Source organism: Castor canadensis, chromosome 5 (assembly GCF_047511655.1).
Source record: "Castor canadensis chromosome 5, mCasCan1.hap1v2, whole genome shotgun sequence".
Lineage (NCBI taxonomy): Eukaryota > Metazoa > Chordata > Mammalia > Rodentia > Castoridae > Castor > Castor canadensis.
The window spans coordinates 172153428-172172827 of NC_133390.1; the positions used below are offsets into that span (position 1 = coordinate 172153428).

Sequence of the window (19400 nt, forward strand, 5' to 3'; positions counted from 1 at the left end):
ATTTGGTGACAGCAAATGTCCAAGGGACACCCCTCCTGTCCTTGTGGTGCCCAGTGGGAAGCTGTACACACAACACCCTAGGAAAACAGACTCTGGCCTCTCTGGAGCTCCGACACTCTCCCGGGCTCAGCCACAGTCAGGAGAGCGCTTTACAGACCCTTCCCTTCTCTGTGTGACTCACTCAGTGGATCACTGAGTTGGCAGTCTCTCATCTGGTCCCCAGCAGGAGAACCTCAGGCTAACGGTGAGGGTAACATGGTCCTCACTGGTTCCAAGGCCAGGGGCTGTGGCACACAGCCCTCCCCCCATCTGCTTGTGGGCCTAACAGTTCAAAGCCTCACTAATTCGAGGAGGGTCTAAACCCTGGGGACTGAAAAGCCGATAACAATGTTTCTTCTCCCTCTATGGCATTTTAGGGACAGCTCATAAAACATCAGTACCTTGGATTTCCTTACCCAATGATCAGGAATCCTTGGTAGAGAGGAACAGAGGCAAAGTAGAAGACACTGGAGAAGACGGCCTGTGCCAAGGAGAGAGGTGGACATCACCAAGTGTCATGGCAAAGTCCTTTTATTCATAGAACAAAACGGCATCTTCCACGTACCCAGCACTCACAACACAGCAGCACCATGTGTTACACGTGCCTTACGAGTGTGAGCCCTGTGAAGTGGGCACTATTACATTATCCCCATTATAGGAGTGAGGAAAGACCTCGAGGCCCAGGACCACGCAGCTCACACATGATGAAGCCAGGAGTCAGAGCAAAGTAGTCTATCCCGTGGCCACACTCAGCCCTTCTGCGAACACGAAGTGCCACACGCTGGAGGAGCGGGGAAGGCTTTGCATGAGTTCTGAAGTCACCCATGGGCAGGGAAGGGCCCCTCGGGACTCAAGCCCAGGCCTGTTGCAAAACCCCTGCTAACAGCTGAGAGCCACTGCCTCTCCTGGAGGGCACCCAACAAGCACATTGGTGTGTGGATGGAAGACAAGCTTTACTTCTCACATTACACATTCAGATACTTGCAAACCCTGTGACTGAAATGTCTGCTTCCTGGCTTGGAAAATGCTAGCTACTGGTCATGAGGACCAGGTGGGGAGGTCAAAGTAGGCTCCATGCTCCCCATCTGTCCCTTCTCCAGGTGTCTATGGGCTAACAGAAAGATGGGTCCCCAAGGTCGTGTCCACTTGTGTAAAACCAAGGGAAAGTGAGGACAGGCATGGCCTGGAGGCTTTTTAAGAACTAAGCAGCAGCAACCAGACACTGCATAAACCCCAGCACTTGTGGCGGTCAGAGAGCGAAGGTGGGCAGAGAACCCTCGCTTGCCTGGCCACAGCTCAGAACCAGGTGCTACGGCATGCCATGCCCACGAGAAGGCCCGGCTCCCCTGTATGTGTTCAAAATCTCAGCACAGGGACAGCCCCCTTTTAGTGACTTCTCACGCCCACTGGACTGTAGCATAGAACAGCAGTGGTCGTTTGGTATCAGGAGCCCCTTCTCCTAAAAGGGCTAGGCTGACCAGAAAGCCACCCTTGGAACAAGAGTGCTTTAGGGAAAATAAAAACACCAAGTCCCAGTGAGCTGAGATCAACATCCAGGTGCCACTGTGAGACTTTCAGCACAGCTGATGGGGTGAAAGCATTGTCCACAGCTCAAGGAAGGATGCCTCACCCTGGAACCTTCTTTGTGAATGGACACTAATGGACACGTGCAGGCCTTTCCCAGGCAGCTCACGAGGCCGACTTTCATGTGCTCACCCAAGGATGGGTTCATTTGCCTCCCAAGGATTGAAGTTGCAGCATTACCGGCCCCATGATGGATTAACATAAATTGAAAGTGCAGATGTGGGCTGATGAGCTGCACCAGCTGCTCAGCTTTAACTCATACCGATGACAATCACCTTAAGGCTCCACTCACAGATGCATTAGATATCAGACCCTAGCACCCTCCCACCCCCGCACTGACAGCCTGGACAGCCAGCGGAGGTGAATTCTCATGTCCACCTGCTCGCTCCGCCAAGCAGACTGCCTTGCACGTATGACCACAGGCCTTCCCTCAAAGGAAAATGGCCTCTACATGTGTATCCTGTCCCACCTCGCTTTGTGAATGATGAGCATGCCACCAGCATGAGCGCCTCACAAAACTCTGGTTTGCAAAGTGGCCGAGCTTAAGGACAAGTTGATCCTAAGCACCCCCATGTGACAGTAGAAAGACTGAGGCCTGGTTGAAGTGACTTGCTCCTGGCCTCACTGGCCCATTGTGGCGCTCACAGATCCATGGGTCCAGGGTCCAGCAGTCATCTGTTCTCACCACTGCACCAGAGCTTCCTCACTCTGGGGCCTTCTTTCTGTGGGGTTCCAGGAGAAGCGCCCGCCTACGGCTTTCCAACATGCAAGCATCTTCTCTCCTCCCTTCAGCCTCCCTCCTACCACACTGCACCATGACAGCCTGATGACAGACACACAGGCTGGTTGAAGGAGCTGGTGAGAGGGCTGGGGAGTATCCCCATAATCCTTTGTGGAAAGCAGAATGGAGCGAGACACCAGCTCCCCAAGGACTAACCACCCAAACTGAGCTCCACCCCCAGCTGGGCTCTCCAGGAACTGCGAACAGGACAACACTGGGCCAGGGAACATGCTGACTCCATGACAGGAAGAACTTCAGCCCTTTCACAGTGAGGGCACAAATGCTACCTGCAGGCTTCAGGTGTACCTGCCTTTCCATCTGTAAAAGGGGCTTGGGCTGTTGAGAAGCATAGAAGATAAACCCTTTGCCGACACTCAGCAAGTTCTCCTTCTTTTCGGGGCTGCTCCCTGTTCCCTTGCCTCTGCACACGTGAAAATCAGGCCAGAGCGTTCGTTCATGTCAAACTCTGTGACTTCCATGCTGGCAAACTGATGATAACAGATCCCTTCCTTCATTTCCACCCCATGGCTAGTCTCCACACCAAGCACTGGGGACAGCACTGCTAACACTCGCATCCAAGCCACACCGCTGGAGGGAGGAGTAGTCTTGTTCTAGGGCTGTCAGATGGAGCGTGGCCAGGTGGGGTGACAGCTCCAAAGCAAGGTCTGACTCTTAGACCTTTTCTGTGATAACCACATAGGCATGTGCACCTGGACAACAGGGTCAGGTACCCACCCACCTGCACGCTGTGACCACGTGCATCTGGGCAGAGGACCTAGCTGCCTGCTCACCTATGTGCTGTTTCCACATGCACCTGGGCAGAGACCCTGGCTGCCTTCCTGCCTGTATGCTGTGCCCATGTGAAAGTGGGCAAAAGCACCAGCTGCCCACCCAACCTGTACACTGTGCCCACGTGCACCTGGGAAGAGGCACCACCTGCAGGCTGTGTCCACGTACGTCTGGACAGAGGCCCTGGCTGCCTGCCTGCCCATGTGCTGTGCCCATGTGAACCTGGGCAGAGGCCCTGCTGCCCCACCCCGCTCCCCACCTGCATGGTGCTGATGCAGAGGCTCCGGTGGATCACAAACTGGCTGAGGGCGGCCGAGCGCTTGTAGCTGTTGCGTCCGTGCACCATGAGTAAGCGGCCGAGGTGCTTAAACTGAGTGATGGAGAAGTCTGCAGCCAGTGAAGCCTGCTTTCCTTCCTAAAATCCGACAGAATTGGGCATCGTCAGAAGCACAAGAGGTCAATCCAAGCACAGTGTTTTTTTTTTTTTTTTTTAATTGAAAAAACAAGACATGGTAAGGAGATCTTTGAAGAAATTCAATAAAGAGATTCTTTGGTTTCAAGCTACACGCAGTTGGTGGTCTAAGTCTAAATTTGATTTAAAAAGAGGAATTTAAATAAAAAACATACTAAATCACAGATAGTTATAATTTGGAGGTCAAATGAATCTGGTAGTGAGCCTTGAGGGTCTGGTCTCTCATAATGTATATCAGAAGCAAAGAATCATTCAGCCATAGGTATTCTATAACATCCGGCCCTCCAGGTTGAACACGGGAGGAAGAGGCCTGCTGCTAAGGACAGTACACAGGGATGGGCCTGAGCATGCAGCACTGCACGTTCGTGGGAGTGGACTGTGGAACAGAATTCCCTCTTTCTACAGGCAGGCGTTGACACCAATAATGGGACAGATGGACACTGGCATCTTGTGATGTGACACTGTAGGGAGAACACCAACGTCCCCTTTGTGACACTCACACCAGAGTCTAATGCAGATCAATCTGGTCAACAGTCCCCGTGGGACACTCTATAGCTGTCCCTTGCCTTGAAGATAAAAACAAGCAAAGTGGGGGAAAGTGTTTCCCATTAGAGAAGATTAAAGACACAGAAACAAGCTAATAATGAAATTTGTGACTGGATTGTTCCTGGAACATATTTTTTAAGCTACAAAGACATTTTGAGGATAATTGAGCAACTGTGACCATGAATATTCTGTAGTATCACTGTATCAGTGCAACATCTGGGGGAGACGCTGAGGCCCATGCTGAAGTATTTAGGATAACACTGTGGTGTGTGATGAACTTCTGTCTTGTTCAGAGAGAGAGAAGGAGATGAGGCAAAACGTTAACTGGTAACCAGAAGGAAGGGGAGGTGGATGCTCACTGTTCTATCGAGAAGTTCCTGAACGTTTGGCATTTTTCAAAATAAAATCTAAGTGATGGCTGTACACTCTCTGATGTAGAAAGAAATCCTAGATGTAACAGATGTGAGCAAGCTGCATGATGAAATGCACACTATGTTTTTAATTTGAAATTATAAATGAAGCCTGGCGCCAGTGGCCATGCCTGTAATCCTAGCTACTCAGGAAGCAGAGATCAGGAGGATCGGGGTTCAAAGCCAGCTCAGGCAAATAGTTCATGAGACCCTATCTTTAAAAAAAATCCATCACAAAAAAAGGCTGATGGAGTAACTCAAGGTGTAGGCCCTGAGTTCAAACCCTAGTACCATAAATAAAATACGTAAATAAAATTACACACAAAAAGAATACATACACACGTGTAAAGTATGTATGCGGTGAATGTCACAAATGCCAGTAAAATATACAGAAAAGCATTTGGAAGAATACCCAGTGTAACTGGTTTGATGCAGCTAAAAGAAAGGATGAACTTAAGTTTTCAATAATTTTTTTTTGTACGAGTACTAAGAACTTTTATGCCCTGAGAAACAAGGAGTCAGGAAATAATTTTTAACAAAAGGGAAATATTTTAGTTCTATGTAGGAATTTGTGAAGAATTCTCTTGAACTCAAGCGTGCTTCTTGAAACCTGTTAGCTGGGTATGGTGGCTCACACTTACAATCCTAGCTACTTGAGAGTCTGAGGTTGGGGCTGAGGGAGTCACGATTTGAGGCCAGCCCATGCAAATAATTTGAGAGACCCCTATCTCCAAAATAACCAGAGAAAAATGGACTGGAGGTGTGGCTCAAGCAGTAGAGCACCTGGTTTGTAAGCACAAAGCTGTGAGTTCAAACCCTGGTCCCACCCAAAAAAAAAAAAACCCTATGTTTAAGGAAGCTACAGATTTTAGACAATGTCTCACTCAAAAACCATTTGCCTCCATAACTTCAAACAATCACCATCTGGCTAAGATCCAAAGAGAAAGCAGGGAAAGAAGAGAGAAAGCCCGTAAGTGAGCCAAACGGACAGAAGAGCATCCCCGGTCCTCACTCAGGGCTTCAGTGCCCCTACTCTACACACAGCTGTAACAAACCTGGTGATCTATCTTCTTGCCCATAGTCCTCTAGCGATCACAAACGAAAAAGGGCAGAGAGAACTGTAAGAGGCGAGCGCAGTTGGCAAGGAGAGACAGGAAGAAAAACTGTAACACAGAAACTTTTAAAACTGTTGCTGCCGAGGCCTCTTCAGTAAAGGGGAGCCACGCCTAATTCTCCCACAACGCCAGTGAGAACAGCATGTGACAGAACAACTGATGCTTTTACTGACAGGCTGACTACCAGGGAAAAGCTGGTGGCATATTCACTGTACCCCAAGAACCCAGAAAAACTCTTTTAAAAAAAAATTAAGGATTGGCAAGGAAATCTGTCTGCAAGCTGGACCTCTGACCTCAAGGGGACACAAGATCCCTGGTGCTGACTCCTACCTAGAACCTGCAGATGCACTAAAGCCGTCTTTGAGGAGACAAGAGACTCACTCACCTTTCCTTCCACTCCCACGCCACAGTCCGCTTCCTGAATCATGCTGACGTCATTGCCTCCATCACCTACAGGTCCACAGACAAAGGTCAGGGCGGCAGCTCCCCACCTCTTCATGACAGCAATAATAACCCACACCCCTCCTCTCGCTCAGTGAGTACCGAGTACCAGCCCACCTGTCAGCCCCATCTGTCCAACCATTTCACAGGAGAGTTGTCAAAGTCAGAGACCAGGTGGCACTCCAGGGTAGCAGCCCTGTGCACATGCCCACGTGACATTTACAATCACCGCCCACCCTCCCAAGGCTCTGTGTGCATTACTGCCAGCAGCAACTAGCAGGGCTTGTCCTGAATGTTCACAGAGCCCCGAGGCTAGCGCTTCCTCAGTGGGACTGCTTCCTGTCCTCCTCCACACCCAGGAGGAGGTGGGAAGCAAATCAACCAAGCCCCGGGCAGGTGAAGGGAGCCACCTGGGGCACCTAGCCAGTAAACAGCAGTGAAGAAGTATGAACCCAAATCCACATGTAGCATGTGATCTTCACTCTCTGGAATGCCGTAACTCTGTCCCACCAGCAAAGGAGGAGAAGCCCTTGGACTCAAAGGCAATACTAAATATAATAACAAGGAATAGTCAGGGTCCATGGACGGGAAAGGAAAATCATGGCCTGATTAAAGTGGTCCCAGAGAATCTGACCAGCATAGAATCCAATTTTCCTCAGGGAAACTAAACCCAGGGCATCAGAGCAGGGCCCAGGGTGGCAGCTATAAACCACACAGGTGAGTTTACCCACCACTCAGGTGGGCTTACCTACTGCACAGGTGAGCTTTCCAGTGCGCTCCTGGAGCAGACGCACGATCTGGGCTTTCTGGGTGGGGGCACAGCGGCAGCAGACCACAGCTGGGCACTGGCAGGCCAGCTCCATGAACTCATATTCATAGTATTTGAGGCAAACCTAGGGGTGTTGCAGCGGAAGGGGTGGGTCAGCCAAGGTCAGCTCCCAGCCCACAGCAGGAAGAGGCTCTGGCTCCTGGGAGGGCCTGGTCAGATGGCAAGGTCTCATGCCCACCTCCAGGGAGTCTCCAGAGATGACCAAGGCACAGTCATGCTTCCTGCGGAAGGCGTTCAGCTCGAGATGGGCCCCCCCACGATTGGTTACCTAGAAGGAGAGAGAGACGTGGAAAATGTCTTACTCTCTGGAGGGGCTTCCTGAGGCCCCCAGAAGACAATGGCCACCCCAGACCAAGCCCCAGACCCTTCCCTCCCCTACCATCTGTCCAGAGCCAAATGGAACCCTGTTTGCTAGATTCTGAGGGAATGAGGATCAGAGAGCCTTTGTACCAACCATCACCTTCCACTTCCCCCAGACTAAAAATGACGCCCTGCCAGGCACTGGACAAAGCTTCTGATGAGCTTTTCATGTTGATTTTCAAGATCCTCCAAGATGTGAAACCACGACAGCTCTATTGTGCACTTAGAGAAACTGAGGTGGAAAGGTCCACTGGCTTGCCTCAGCAGAACAGCTGGAGCACAAGAGAGCAGGCACCAGGGCCAGGCAGGAGCAGGTGAACAACTTCCTCTCAGTGACACAGGCACTATGCACTGTGCTCCACACATGATACAACAGCAGCTGATGACTGACTCTCAAAGGGATTACAGCACTCAACAGGGAAAGAACCCGGTGGGAGCCTCAAGCTCCTGAACACCACGCACAGGACTCCTTTCCTTTCACCTGCCCTGGGCAAACCCACCTGGTCTTAGGGGGACCACAGGCTTCCTTCCCCACTTTAGGGTCCCCCATTCAAGGTGACATGGTTATAGTACAACCCTAGCATCACACCCATGTGGCCTCAATGCAGAGAATGAACACCTTACCAGCTGAAATATGTGGATGTCTTGGTTTCTGGTCACCAAATGTGCATTCTTGGCCGTGCATGTAGCCGTCTCCAGCTTGTCCCCAGTCAGCATCCAAACCTGAAATTACGACAGGAAAGAAGGGCTCCGTGTGTCAGGTTTTAAGGCATCGAGAGCAAATGAGCTCCCAAGAACACCAAGCTAAACTTGCTATGCCCCATCCACCTCGAGACCCACGGTATCCCCACGCTCCCCAAGAAGGGCCCAGCAGAGGCTTCGAGGCCCAGAGGAGATATTGCTGGTGGCAGCAAAAGCTGATGAGATGCTTTAAAAAGAGGCAGCTGGCCACAGGCTCAGGGGATACCATGAGCTCCAGTCTCTGGACCTCATAATTCCCTTGCTGGGAACTTTCCGTAAAGCAGTAACTAGCATGAGAGAAGGGAACACCTGCATACATGAAGGGTCACTTCTGTGTCCCTCCAGTCTTTCCCTATTGGCAGATGCTCAGGACAGACTCTCCACCTGTGAGATGCTGGAAGTAACTACCAGATCAGATCATTCTGCACTGCACCGCTGTGAGCCTACACACAGGGCAAGTGACCTGCCTAGGCCGGAGTCCTCCAGGTCCACACGGCCCGCACATCCTGCTGTGCTGCCACACCTCATTAACCCTCAGTCCTCTTCACTCCCAGAGGGAGGGGTCCAGACTCATCTCACAGAGGAAGTCTGGGTGCAGAGGAAGCACAGGAAGAAACTCCCAAGAGCTTCCCAGGTTCACTGTGGGCCAGGCACCCACCCGGGCAGCCCGATCGAGTGCACGGCCCCTCCAAGGTAACCTTGCAGGAGAGAGGCCGCACTGCACAGTGAGCCACTTGCCAAGGGCCAGGAGATGGCCAGGAGGAGGCCTGGCTCCCTGGGGATGAGACTGGGGCATTAGTCCAGTTGGACCCTGGTGTATGTCAGTGCTTTCCCTCCATGTCGGTCTCTATCTGGCCTTCAAAGCAATAGTCTCAGCTGGGTAGGGGTGGTCCACCTGTAATCCCAGCACTTGGGAAGCTGCGGCAGGAGGAGCTCAAGTTTGAGACCAGCCTGGGCTACAGGGAGGGGGAGGGAGAGGGAGGGAGACACAGAGGGACAGAGGGAAGGGGGAAGAGAGAGAGATAGAGAGAGAAACCCGGCAGCATAGGAGCTCCCATCTGCCCAGGGAACACAGATGAATGGGCATGAGGCAGGCAGGCTCAGCTGTGTGTTTATCACACTGTGTGAGACACCTGGAGTGCACACAGTTACGCAGTGTTGTCAGAGTTTGGTCACCTTCATTCTTCATCTCAGCTTATGCCATAACAGGACACTGCCCTTGCAACCAGACTGGCTAACAAGAAGCCCAAGTTACCAAAACTGACCAATAAACAGAAAAACAGATGTGAAGCCCTGAGTTCAAGCCCTAGTCATGCCACAAAAGGAAAAAACATGGAGCCAGGCATGGTGGTGTACACCTGTAATCCCAGCACTTGGGAGGCTGAGGCAGGAGGATCACAAGTTCCAGACCAGCCTGGGATACACAGTGAGACCCTGTCCCCCAAAAAGCAATATTCTCTATGGCGATCCTAGCTTAGTGCTGTTTCTCAGGGTTCAGTATAAGAGAACAGGCACCAGGGAATAAGCTGGGAGGCTCATGTTCTGAAAAGCCATGGACAGAGTTATGAAGAGTGCCATGCAGCCAGTGTGTCTCATGGGGGAAACATGGGGACACATGTTCCCACACCACAGTTCTAGTGTCAGCTGTGCCACTTCCCAGGGTGAGCGCCTGGGGAGTGTGACCATCTCCCTCACCTATGTTTCTGCATCTGTCAAAAAGGCCAAGTAGAAAATGATTGAGACCTATCACCTCCCAGGCCTGTGAAACATAGCATCTTAGACCTTTCTAGAGCTACACAGCCCTGGCCCCACTCCCCTCCCTCACATCCTACAGGGGTGCTGGGCAGAGATGTCCTGTCTACACTGTGTAAACAAAACACGTGTTCCTGGGCTAGGACAGGCTGAGAGGGCCAAGGAGGGGAGAGGCCTAAGCACAGCTGGACGCCGAGCAGGACTGCATCAAAACTGCCAGCGCCCCCTTAAATGCCACAGCACACATAAACAGACCTCCTGCCACAGCACTCCAAACACAGGATCCTGCTGGCATGTTCCTTGTGATGTGGCCCTGGGAGTGGAGGTGCACATCAAGACCTGGTCCACAGGAAACAAATGTACACCACCTGAGTCGCCATGGGCCTGGATGCCACCTGGAGTTCACAGGCTATTACTGGTTTTGTTAGAACTCTTCGGTGACCCCCAAGTCACAGCCCTAGCTGCTTGTGGGCCAAGGAGGGTGGCAAACGGGGGTCTTCAGGCGCTTTGAGCACTGAGTTTGCAAATACAGCCTGGGCCACAACATGACACCCTGTTCAGTGACAGGCAGTGGCCTGGGATGATTACAGTGTGGAGCTGAAACACTCCTATCTCATAGTGAACTCGTAGTAAATTTAATATCACAGTAAAATAATAATGTTGTGTGTGTGCGGACACTGCTCTTAACAAACCTGCACTGCCAGTCGCATAAAAAACAGCAAGTAGGGTGCCGTAGCCACGTCTGTAATCCTAGCTACTCAGGAGACAGAGATCAGGAGGATCGAGGTTCAAAGCCAACCTGGACAAATAATTCACGAGACTGTATCTCAAAAAACAACCAACACAAACCCGGGCTGCGGAGTGACTCAAGTGTAGGGCCCTGGGGAGAGAGGGAAGGAGGGAAGGAGGGAGGAAGGGAGAAAGGGAGGGAGGCAGGGAAGGAGGGAGATTTAACTACTGGGTATCCCCCCCAAGATGGCAACAAGGCAATGGGAAGACTGCAGTCTGTTAGCTCCAAGGCCTCTGTTGGGTGGTTGGTCCCGGCCTCACTTGCCCAGACCAAGAGACCCTCAGCACTGCCTAGTACCTGGACTAGAATATAAAGTGTAGCCCATCATGCTGGACACCAAGTGACATTGGGTGACCAGAACACATGCGTAGCCCCAGCCTTCAGGGAGCCCAGCAAATTAGGGAGGCAGCCAGGAAAAGCAAACAGCACACAGGAGGTCTTCCAAAGTCAGGGCTGCAAGGACAGAAATAATGGTGGTCACCTGTCCTGGAGGTGCGCTCTGGACCCTCGTGCTTATTCCACCCTAACTTTTCCCTGCAGCAGTTCTGTGCTGTGCTGTGCTGTGCAGAAGCGCCCTGTCCCAGCCAATCTACCTTTTTTTTTTTTTTTTTGAGTTTGGCCTGGAAGCTCCATTATTATTTTGTATCTATTTATTTATTTATTGCTGGTAGTACTAGGATTTGAACACAGGCTAAGCAGGCATTCTACCACTTGAGCCACACTGACAGCCCAGGAAGCTCCTTTTTTTTTTTTTTTTTTTTTTTTTCATTTTTCTTTTATTATTCATATGTGCATACAAGGCTTGGTTCATTTCTCCCCCCTGCCCCCACCCCCTCCCTTACCACCCACTCCACCCCCTCCCGCTCCCCCCCTCAATACCCAGCAGAAACTATTTTGCCCTTATCTCTAATTTTGTTGTAGAGAGAGTATAAGCAATAATAGGAAGGAACAAGGGGTTTTGCTGGTTGAGATAAGGATAGCTATACAGGGCATTGACTCACATTGATTTCCTGTGCGTGGGTGTTACCTTCTAGGTTAATTCTTTTTGATCTAACCTTTTCTCTAGTTCCTGGTCCCCTTTTCCTATTGGCCTCAGTTGCTTTAAGGTATCTGCTTTAGTTTCTCTGCGTTAACCAGCCAATCTACCTTGATGCCGGCATTGCGCAGTGTCTCCAGCGTGGGCCGCACGTCTGCCTGCAGCTGGTCCTCCACGCCTGTTAGGCACAGCAGCTCCATCTCCATCTCCAGGCTCTCGATCACGGTGGCCACTTTGAGGGAGCGGTCATACACGCTCAGCTTGGCCTGGACATAGCGGGCCTGGGGTACACCAGGGACATGTCAATCACCACTTAGGTTGGGAGAGGTAGGGCCAGCTCTGTGAATCCCACCGCACAGGCCGAGGGACCCCAGCAGATGGGCTTTAGCCTCCTGAGCTCATCGGTCCAGACACGGAGTTGGCCAGACCTGGGCTCCTCCCTTCACTCTCCACTCACCTGCTGGGGGCTGGCCAGAAAGTCACTTAGCCTCTCTGAGCAGCATTTGCTCATCCACAAATTCACAGTAACAGCTCCAACCTCCCTGGGTTGTGTTGAGAATGAGAACAACCCAAGATCTCAGAGCGCAGTAGGTCCCCCTGCACATAGCATGTGCTTTGCAATCATAACTGTTTCTAACGTCGAGCCTCACTTCTGAAGACCATCGACCCAACCTAACCTTTCTCAGGTTTGTCATCAAACCTGGGAGAAAAGCAAAAATCCCCTCAAGGGGCTCATAACCCTTAGCTGCAGATGACACTTATCTCAGGGGAAGAACCACAGTTAAATCAGGCTCACAAAGACACAAACACATCACAGACAGACCCAAGTCAGTTACCCTGTGGAACAGGGCGAGGACCCTCCAAGAAGCCTGTCCCCAAGACCTGGCCCCTCTCTGCACTCATGCCCATCAGCCTTGGGCCAGACACTTGGGGTTAGGGCAGTGAGTCAGATCTTTTGTTGGGGGTTCAGTCTATGGGACAAGAGAAGACAAGAGGGGACCTCACTCAACTCCAGCATTTTATAGCTTAGAACAATCGGGCTCTAAGAGGGGAATGCAGTCCAAATTTCCCAGAAGGTGTACCATCTGCCCAGGGCTTTCTTGAGCAAAGGGACACATGTGCAAACCAGACCGACCAAGTCCCTGCCTTCAAAAAGATCTTATTCCACAGAAGAGATGGGTGAGATATGTGTTAAAAATACAAACAAGGACTTTAGAGATGGTGATGAGTGTGATGGGTAGAACATGACAGGTGATCCAGGAAGACTTCATAGAAGAGGTAGAATTTGAAGGTAGGGAGGGGGCAAGTGAGTTCCAGGAGGAGAGAACAGCAAGTGCAAAGGCCCCTCAACAACAGAGAAGCTGGTGCACTCAGAAACACTGACGTCAGCACAGCTAGTGTGGAAAGAGCAAGAAGGCTCCCATAGGAGACATGGCTGGGGAGGTGGGCATGGCTACAAGAATGACGAGAATGACAGACAACTTACCTCGAAGTCCTGGTACTGTTCCTCTGCTAGAGACTTCTTTGCCACCACTAGTACCCGTAGCCCTTCTCGGGCCATGTTGCCACACTGCAAAGCAGACCAGGATCAGCAGGAGTCACACTGAGGCTCTGGCCCCAAGACTCTTGACCCCTGCTGTCCAGGGACTGGACACTGAAGTGCACAGGCCCCTTCCCAGGGGACAAGGGAAGACAGAAAACTGCTTTCCCCTTAAGCTCCTGTCCCCGAAGTCAGGCTTTTATGTGGAAGGTGCTGAGGTGCAGCCAGGGAGCCCTGCCTAGTGCAGGAGATGATCTGAAATCTAAGTCAAAGTTGCAAGATTTCACACACAAAAATGGCTGACGAGCTGGGTGGAAAATAGTAGCTGACAAAAGCCGGTATACTTTTCAGATGCCCACAGCCCAGGAGATGAGTACTCAACGGTACTCCAAAACACAGGTGTGGAGTGACTTTAACAAGCCAGGGGTTTGCCTGTCAGAAAAACACCCCAGGACTGTGTCACACAGCTGTGTCCCCTGCCTGGTCCTACAAGGCACTTGGTTTGCAGCCCCCATGTTCGAAGTAGAATATGAATTCTCCTCTTGGAGCTGAGTGATAAGGCAAAAACGGCCAGGTAAATATGAGCAATCCTCCCTCCTGGCCAATGGTTTGTGTCACACACTGGGACTTGTGGCCTCCAGTTATCTCAAATGCCTGAAACTCCTTGCACAACCACCCCCTGCCCCGCTCCCCACTGTGAGCTGGTCACTTCCAGAATTAGGCTACCAAAGCCAGCGATTTCCATCCTGCTTGCCCTCCCCTGCTGCCTTGATGTCAATTGCCAGGTTGTACACAGCCCAAGAAGAGGCCCACATGGCATGGAGGAGGTGTGGCCTCCAGCCAACAGCCAGCAATGAAGCTCTCAGCCGCACAGCCCTGAAAACTGAATGCTGCCCTGGAGTACCCAGAGGGGTTGGGAGCAGACCCTGCCACAGGCGAGTCTTCAGATGAGATGCAGCCACCCAACATTCTGACTGTGACATTCAGAAGGCCCTAAAGGAGAGACCCCAACTTAGCCGCACCTGCCCCCCCACAGAAACCCTGAGAAATAAGGCGTGTTGTTTAAAGCAGCTCATTTTTGGGATAGTTGGTAACACAGCCACAGGTCATGATGACAGAGACCCACTTACTATACCATGCGTGGCACAGCCTCTTCAGAACACACCCCCAACCCCCATTCCAACTCCCTGAGTCAGGCTCACCTCTTCCTCCAGCCAGTCATTGTACTGCACGATGCCAGCCATGACGACATCTGCCCCCTTCATGTAAAATGTGATTTCTCCAGTGGATTCATCCTAAAGGGAAGGCCGGAAGGAATGAATAAGCAAAGGGAAGGCCCTCCTCCGCTCTGATGCCCGCTTCCCACCACAGATGGCGTACAAAGTGCACCCAGCAGGCGCCAATGTTTTTACACTTGGCCAAAGATAAAAAGCAAGAAGGGGGCCTCACTGTGAGGCAAAGGGCACAGAAAGTAGAAGAGAACTCAAAGCATCTGGAAAATTATTAAATGATAAAAGCAAGATCACAAAGAGCTAAGACTTTTGTTTTTAAAGTCATTTCTATTCCAACTGGAATGGGCTCCCACGCAACCCGATTGTTTTAAATGTACACACAAAGTCCAGCATCACCACCTAAACAACAGGGAAGACAGGGGTCTAGACCTGGCTCCTCCACCACACCATCAACTTTTGGGGCTTGATCATCCTCTGTGGTGGGGCCTTGTAAGAGGCTGCATGGCACCCCGGGCCTCTACCTACTAGATGCCAGGAGCAGCCCACGGTGATGACCAAAGATATCTCCAGACATTGGTAAATGTCTCCTGAGGGCCAAACCATTTCCAATGAGAACCACTGATTAGGTGATTCTAGACCCCTGTGTGGGAGAACCGACCTACAGAGCAAACTGCCCAGATTTCCAGTTGCCCCAACCAGAGTTTCTGCAAATAGCACCGTACACAGGCATCAAATTAAAGTGTGACCTGACACCAGCTCCTAGCCGTGTGCCCCTGGCAAGCTACGTCTCCTCTCTGCGCCTCACTTTCCTCACCTCCACAGCAGTGCTAAGAATCTCTACTGCACAGATGGCTGTGGTTGAAGCAAGATATGGCGCATACAGCAGGTGGCACAAGGCCACGCACAGGCAGTGCCCTTTGATGGTGATGTTCCTGATGGCAGTAACTTAAGTCCCTCTGCTGTGCTATATGTGGAGAACAAGGCTTAGCTCTGTGTTCTCAGTGGGGGCACTTTTGCCTCCTAGGGGTACATTTGACCATGGCTGGGAACACTGTTGGTTGTTACAGCACCAAGGGTGGATGTCAGGCACGTAGGAGGAAGAGGCCAGGAATGCTGCTATATTCATTTTACGGTGCCCAGGATGACCACATCCGAAGGTGCCCCACATGTCAACAATGCAAGACTGAGGAACCCAGGCTTTGAGAAACGGTGGTGATTGCTGTTCTCTTCCCATGCCTTCCTTGCAGATACTTGAGGAGATGGAGGCCAAAAAGAAGGCAAGGTGCCTAGGCAGAGCCATCAACACCTGGTGCTTAAACTTACAAAGTCTAGTTGCATATGGATTAGATACTCCAAGGCAAACTAGCAGTACGGTTTCCTCTTTTAAAACAACCATGAACACCTTCCTATCACCAACATCTTTCAGACCCACACGCTGACTCATAACAGCATACCCAAGCCAAGAAGAGGCACCTGTGACTCAGGCTGCAGACAGCCAGGGTCTCACCATTAAAGCCTGGAACTTTTTCTCCTTTCCCCTTCCCCCAAATGGTGCCTGACACCAGGAAACACCGCTTGCTCTGGCTTCCTTTGCTGCCAAGGGGCTCCAGCAAGTTCAGGAGTTCTGTCCAACATAAACACTGCACCCACTATCTCCTCGGCGAGTCACTTCCTCTCCCCGGTTCATCCCGAGTTTACTTCGTTCCCATGTTATGGCTAGGTCACGCTAAAATTCACAGAGATCGGCTGGTCGTGCTCTGTGATTATGGTGCCTCATCTTGCCCCACTGTGCTCTGCATCTGGCACCTGTACAAAGGCCCCATTAATTCAATGACAGTGGTGGGATTTCTACCAGTGATCCAACTTCTCCATCCCAGGTGGAGAAGAGGAGGGCCTTGGAACATCTTGAACACCACAGAACACCAGCAGGAGACACGCTCTTCCTTCAGAAAGACATGTGCACAAGTCCCAGAGAAACTAGCTTCTCTAACTCACCTGACTGCTCAGAAGGCAGGGAAATAGGCAAGAAAAGACCTCATGGATTGTTACAGAAAGCAGCTAAGTACTGTGCTTGAGCTCACTCCGTGCAAAAGGCCAGTTTAAACAGATAGGCCAGAGTAGAGCAATAACTCAACAGCCTTTAGCTAAAGCAAGTGAAGAAAAGGTTTGCACCTCAACTAAAACCTCCCCAACTCAGGTAAAGGGACATCTTTTGCACACAACAGGCAGGTTGGAAGAACACAAGAGAACGGGCATTCTTAGCCTGCACAGCACAACTAGCAAGTGGGACCAGATCATTCTTTGTCATCATTCATTATAGGATATAGAGCAGCACCCTGGTCTCTGCATGCCTGCCACATGCCAGTAGCAGCCCCCACCTGAGTTTGTGACAACCACAAATGTCTCCATTTTCCAGTGCCCCAGGAAGAGCACTGCTGTGCTGAAGTGTAATGAGATTTGTACCAAGTGTAGAACTGGTCCCAAAGCCCTTATTTCCACCATCCAAACCAAAGACAGGGAGACAGGCAAAAAAAAGGGAAAATCAGCATACTAAGTAGTTCACTAAAGAAAGCCTTGCAAAGGGGGATGGTCACAGTGTTAACTTTAGTAGTCAAGTGAGAAACAGCCTAAGCATCCAGAAGGAGAGAAATGAACAAAATGGGGTATATTCCACCATGCACACATTAAAATCATTAAAACTGAGCCAGGGATGTAGCTCCGTGGTAGATCCCTTGCCTAGAATATACAAGGTCTTGGCTTCTATCCCCAGTACCGAAACAACAAACCATTAATGCCACATTTTAATAACTTAAGACAATTTCCACCATATATGCACATAGATGTGTATATGTGGCTCCATGCAGGGAGGGAAAGCTTAGCTCCATGCTAAGTTTGAGATCAATTTTACAAAAACTCATGTGGATATTTACACCCATAAATGATCAGAAAAAAAGACTGAGCAGAACTCCCCTCACAAGGTACAATGGCTGTCTTTGGTGACAGAGACGGAGATGATTAGTTCTGATTCTCTTCTTCACATATTTATTTGTTCCAAGTACTTTAACTGTGAATGCTTACTTTTTAAAAATGATCTAGGCAGCAGTGTGCTACTTGTAAGCAAAAGCGGACTTGTCCAGAGCCCCTGTCTTCTGCTGTGGGACGACATAGGAGCCACTGTAACAAAATACAACCTGTGTCTGGGAAGAGAGTCCTTCAGAGCTAAATGAAGGCTGGGGTGTGTGGCTCACTTATTCTAAACAGGACAGTGTGGGGGACTGTCGAATGATGATCTCAGCAGAGTCCACGGTCCCAGAACTTGAAAAATAAACGCTGCGATAAAATTGGAGTGGCCCTTTAGGAGATGGTTTCTCTAACTCCCTAGGAAACACACACACACACACACACACACACACACGATGGATGTCGCTGATAACCATGACCTCAGCTGTATGCTCAAGATTCTATTTAGGAGTCACACTCAGGCCAGGTGTGGACCCGTGGGAAAAGCAGCAGCTGTGTGGGAGGAAAAGCTTCCTCTCCCTTTGGAAATTGCCAATGGCACGGGTCCTGCAGTTGGAAAGTCCCTACTGGCACATGGATTAGAAAAAGTCCTTCAAATGGGACTCTTGAAGGCTGCTCACACTGCATCTCACTGGGCCTTCAGTACATACTCCCTCCCACCCCCCGCCATTCCTGCCCTGGTGTCAGCCACTCCCCTTGCAGAAGGGTCAGACCTCTGCAAGAGGTCTCTGAAGCCTCTGGCCAGCAGCCAGTAAAGAATGAAGGCCCTTGCTCCAACAGCCCAGGGAACTGAACACACCTGCCCTGGATCCAGCCCCAGGAGAACTTAGCAACAGCAGCCCCTGGCAACAAACCTGATTCTAGCTTGAGAAACCCAGAGCCAGAGGACCCCACCAAGCTAATCTGGGACCCAGAAAGTGTCAGATAATACAAACATTGGGGGGTTTTTTGGGTTTTTTTTGGTGGGACTGGGGTTTGAACTCAGAGTTTTGGTCTTACAAAGCAGGTACTCTATCACTTGAGCCACACCTCCAGTCCATTTTGCTCTGGTTGTTTTGGGGATGGAGGCCTGGTGAACTGTTTGTCTGGGCTGACACGATCCTCCTGATCTCAGCCTATTAAGTAGCTAGAATTACAGGCATAAGCCACTGGTGCCTAGCTCGAACAATGTTGTTTTAAGTCACTAAATGTAGGAAAATGTTACAGAGCAATGCAGAAGTTATGCCTTACCCCAGCAGGTGCCCTGTCTGTCAACACCAAAACCCCAGGTCCTAGAGGTAAGGAGCGTTTACTAGAGAGCCAGACAGTCTGGCAAATCCCTGGCTGTGTGAACATGGATAGGTCTCCCTATCCCTCAATTTCCTCTGTCAATGTTAATCATAAATGGTACCCACCTATCTGGTTAATGGTGAGAATCACAGGAGATCACCTGCACAAACCACTTAGAACAGCCACTGGCCCATAAGGCCCCATTTAGCTGTTACCATCATGACTAGTCTATCGGCCCTCCGCCATTCCGAAGCCATGACAGAACCACCTCTTCCTGCCCCCAGCTCCCTCAGGGTCCAACACCACAACTGACATGTTCAAGAAGGCGGCCACTGAAAGTCTTAAGAGCCACTGAAAGTCTAAGAGGGTGAGAAAAAGCTGGGAGCTGTTTTGTTTTGTTTTGTTTTTTAAATATCCTTTGGGGACTGGCAGAGTGGCTCAAGCAGTAGAACGCCTGCCTGGGAAGCATGAAGCCCTGAGTTCAAACCCCAGTACTGCAAAAAGTAAAAAAATAGATACATGCATAGAAAAATAAATAAATAGAAAATATATTCTTTGATAGCTGCTTGTCAATAAAAGTTTCAAAAAAATAAAAGAAGAGCTGGTAGAGTGGCTCAGTGGTAGAGTGCCTGCCTACCAAGTATAAGACCCTG

At 50.6% G+C, this 19400-nt stretch overlaps 1 protein-coding gene across 5 annotated transcripts in view; it reads right to left on the bottom strand.

The window, feature by feature from the left end:
* Nucleotides 1-19400, bottom strand: part of Atp9a (ATPase phospholipid transporting 9A (putative)) — a 122815-nt gene that overhangs the window by 10097 nt on the left and 93318 nt on the right. For all 5 annotated transcript variants that reach the window (XM_020175154.2, XM_074074984.1, XM_074074986.1 and 2 more), the window contains 9 exons: nt 14428-14520; nt 13172-13255; nt 11796-11966; nt 7991-8089; nt 7185-7274; nt 6926-7070; nt 6122-6186; nt 3453-3608; nt 456-520 (listed from right to left, as the gene is read on the bottom strand). In XM_020175154.2, coding sequence (XP_020030743.1) covers nt 456-520; nt 3453-3608; nt 6122-6186; nt 6926-7070; nt 7185-7274; nt 7991-8089; nt 11796-11966; nt 13172-13255; nt 14428-14520 — 968 coding nt within the window. The remainder of the gene's footprint in view (nt 1-455; nt 521-3452; nt 3609-6121; nt 6187-6925; nt 7071-7184; nt 7275-7990; nt 8090-11795; nt 11967-13171; nt 13256-14427; nt 14521-19400) is intronic.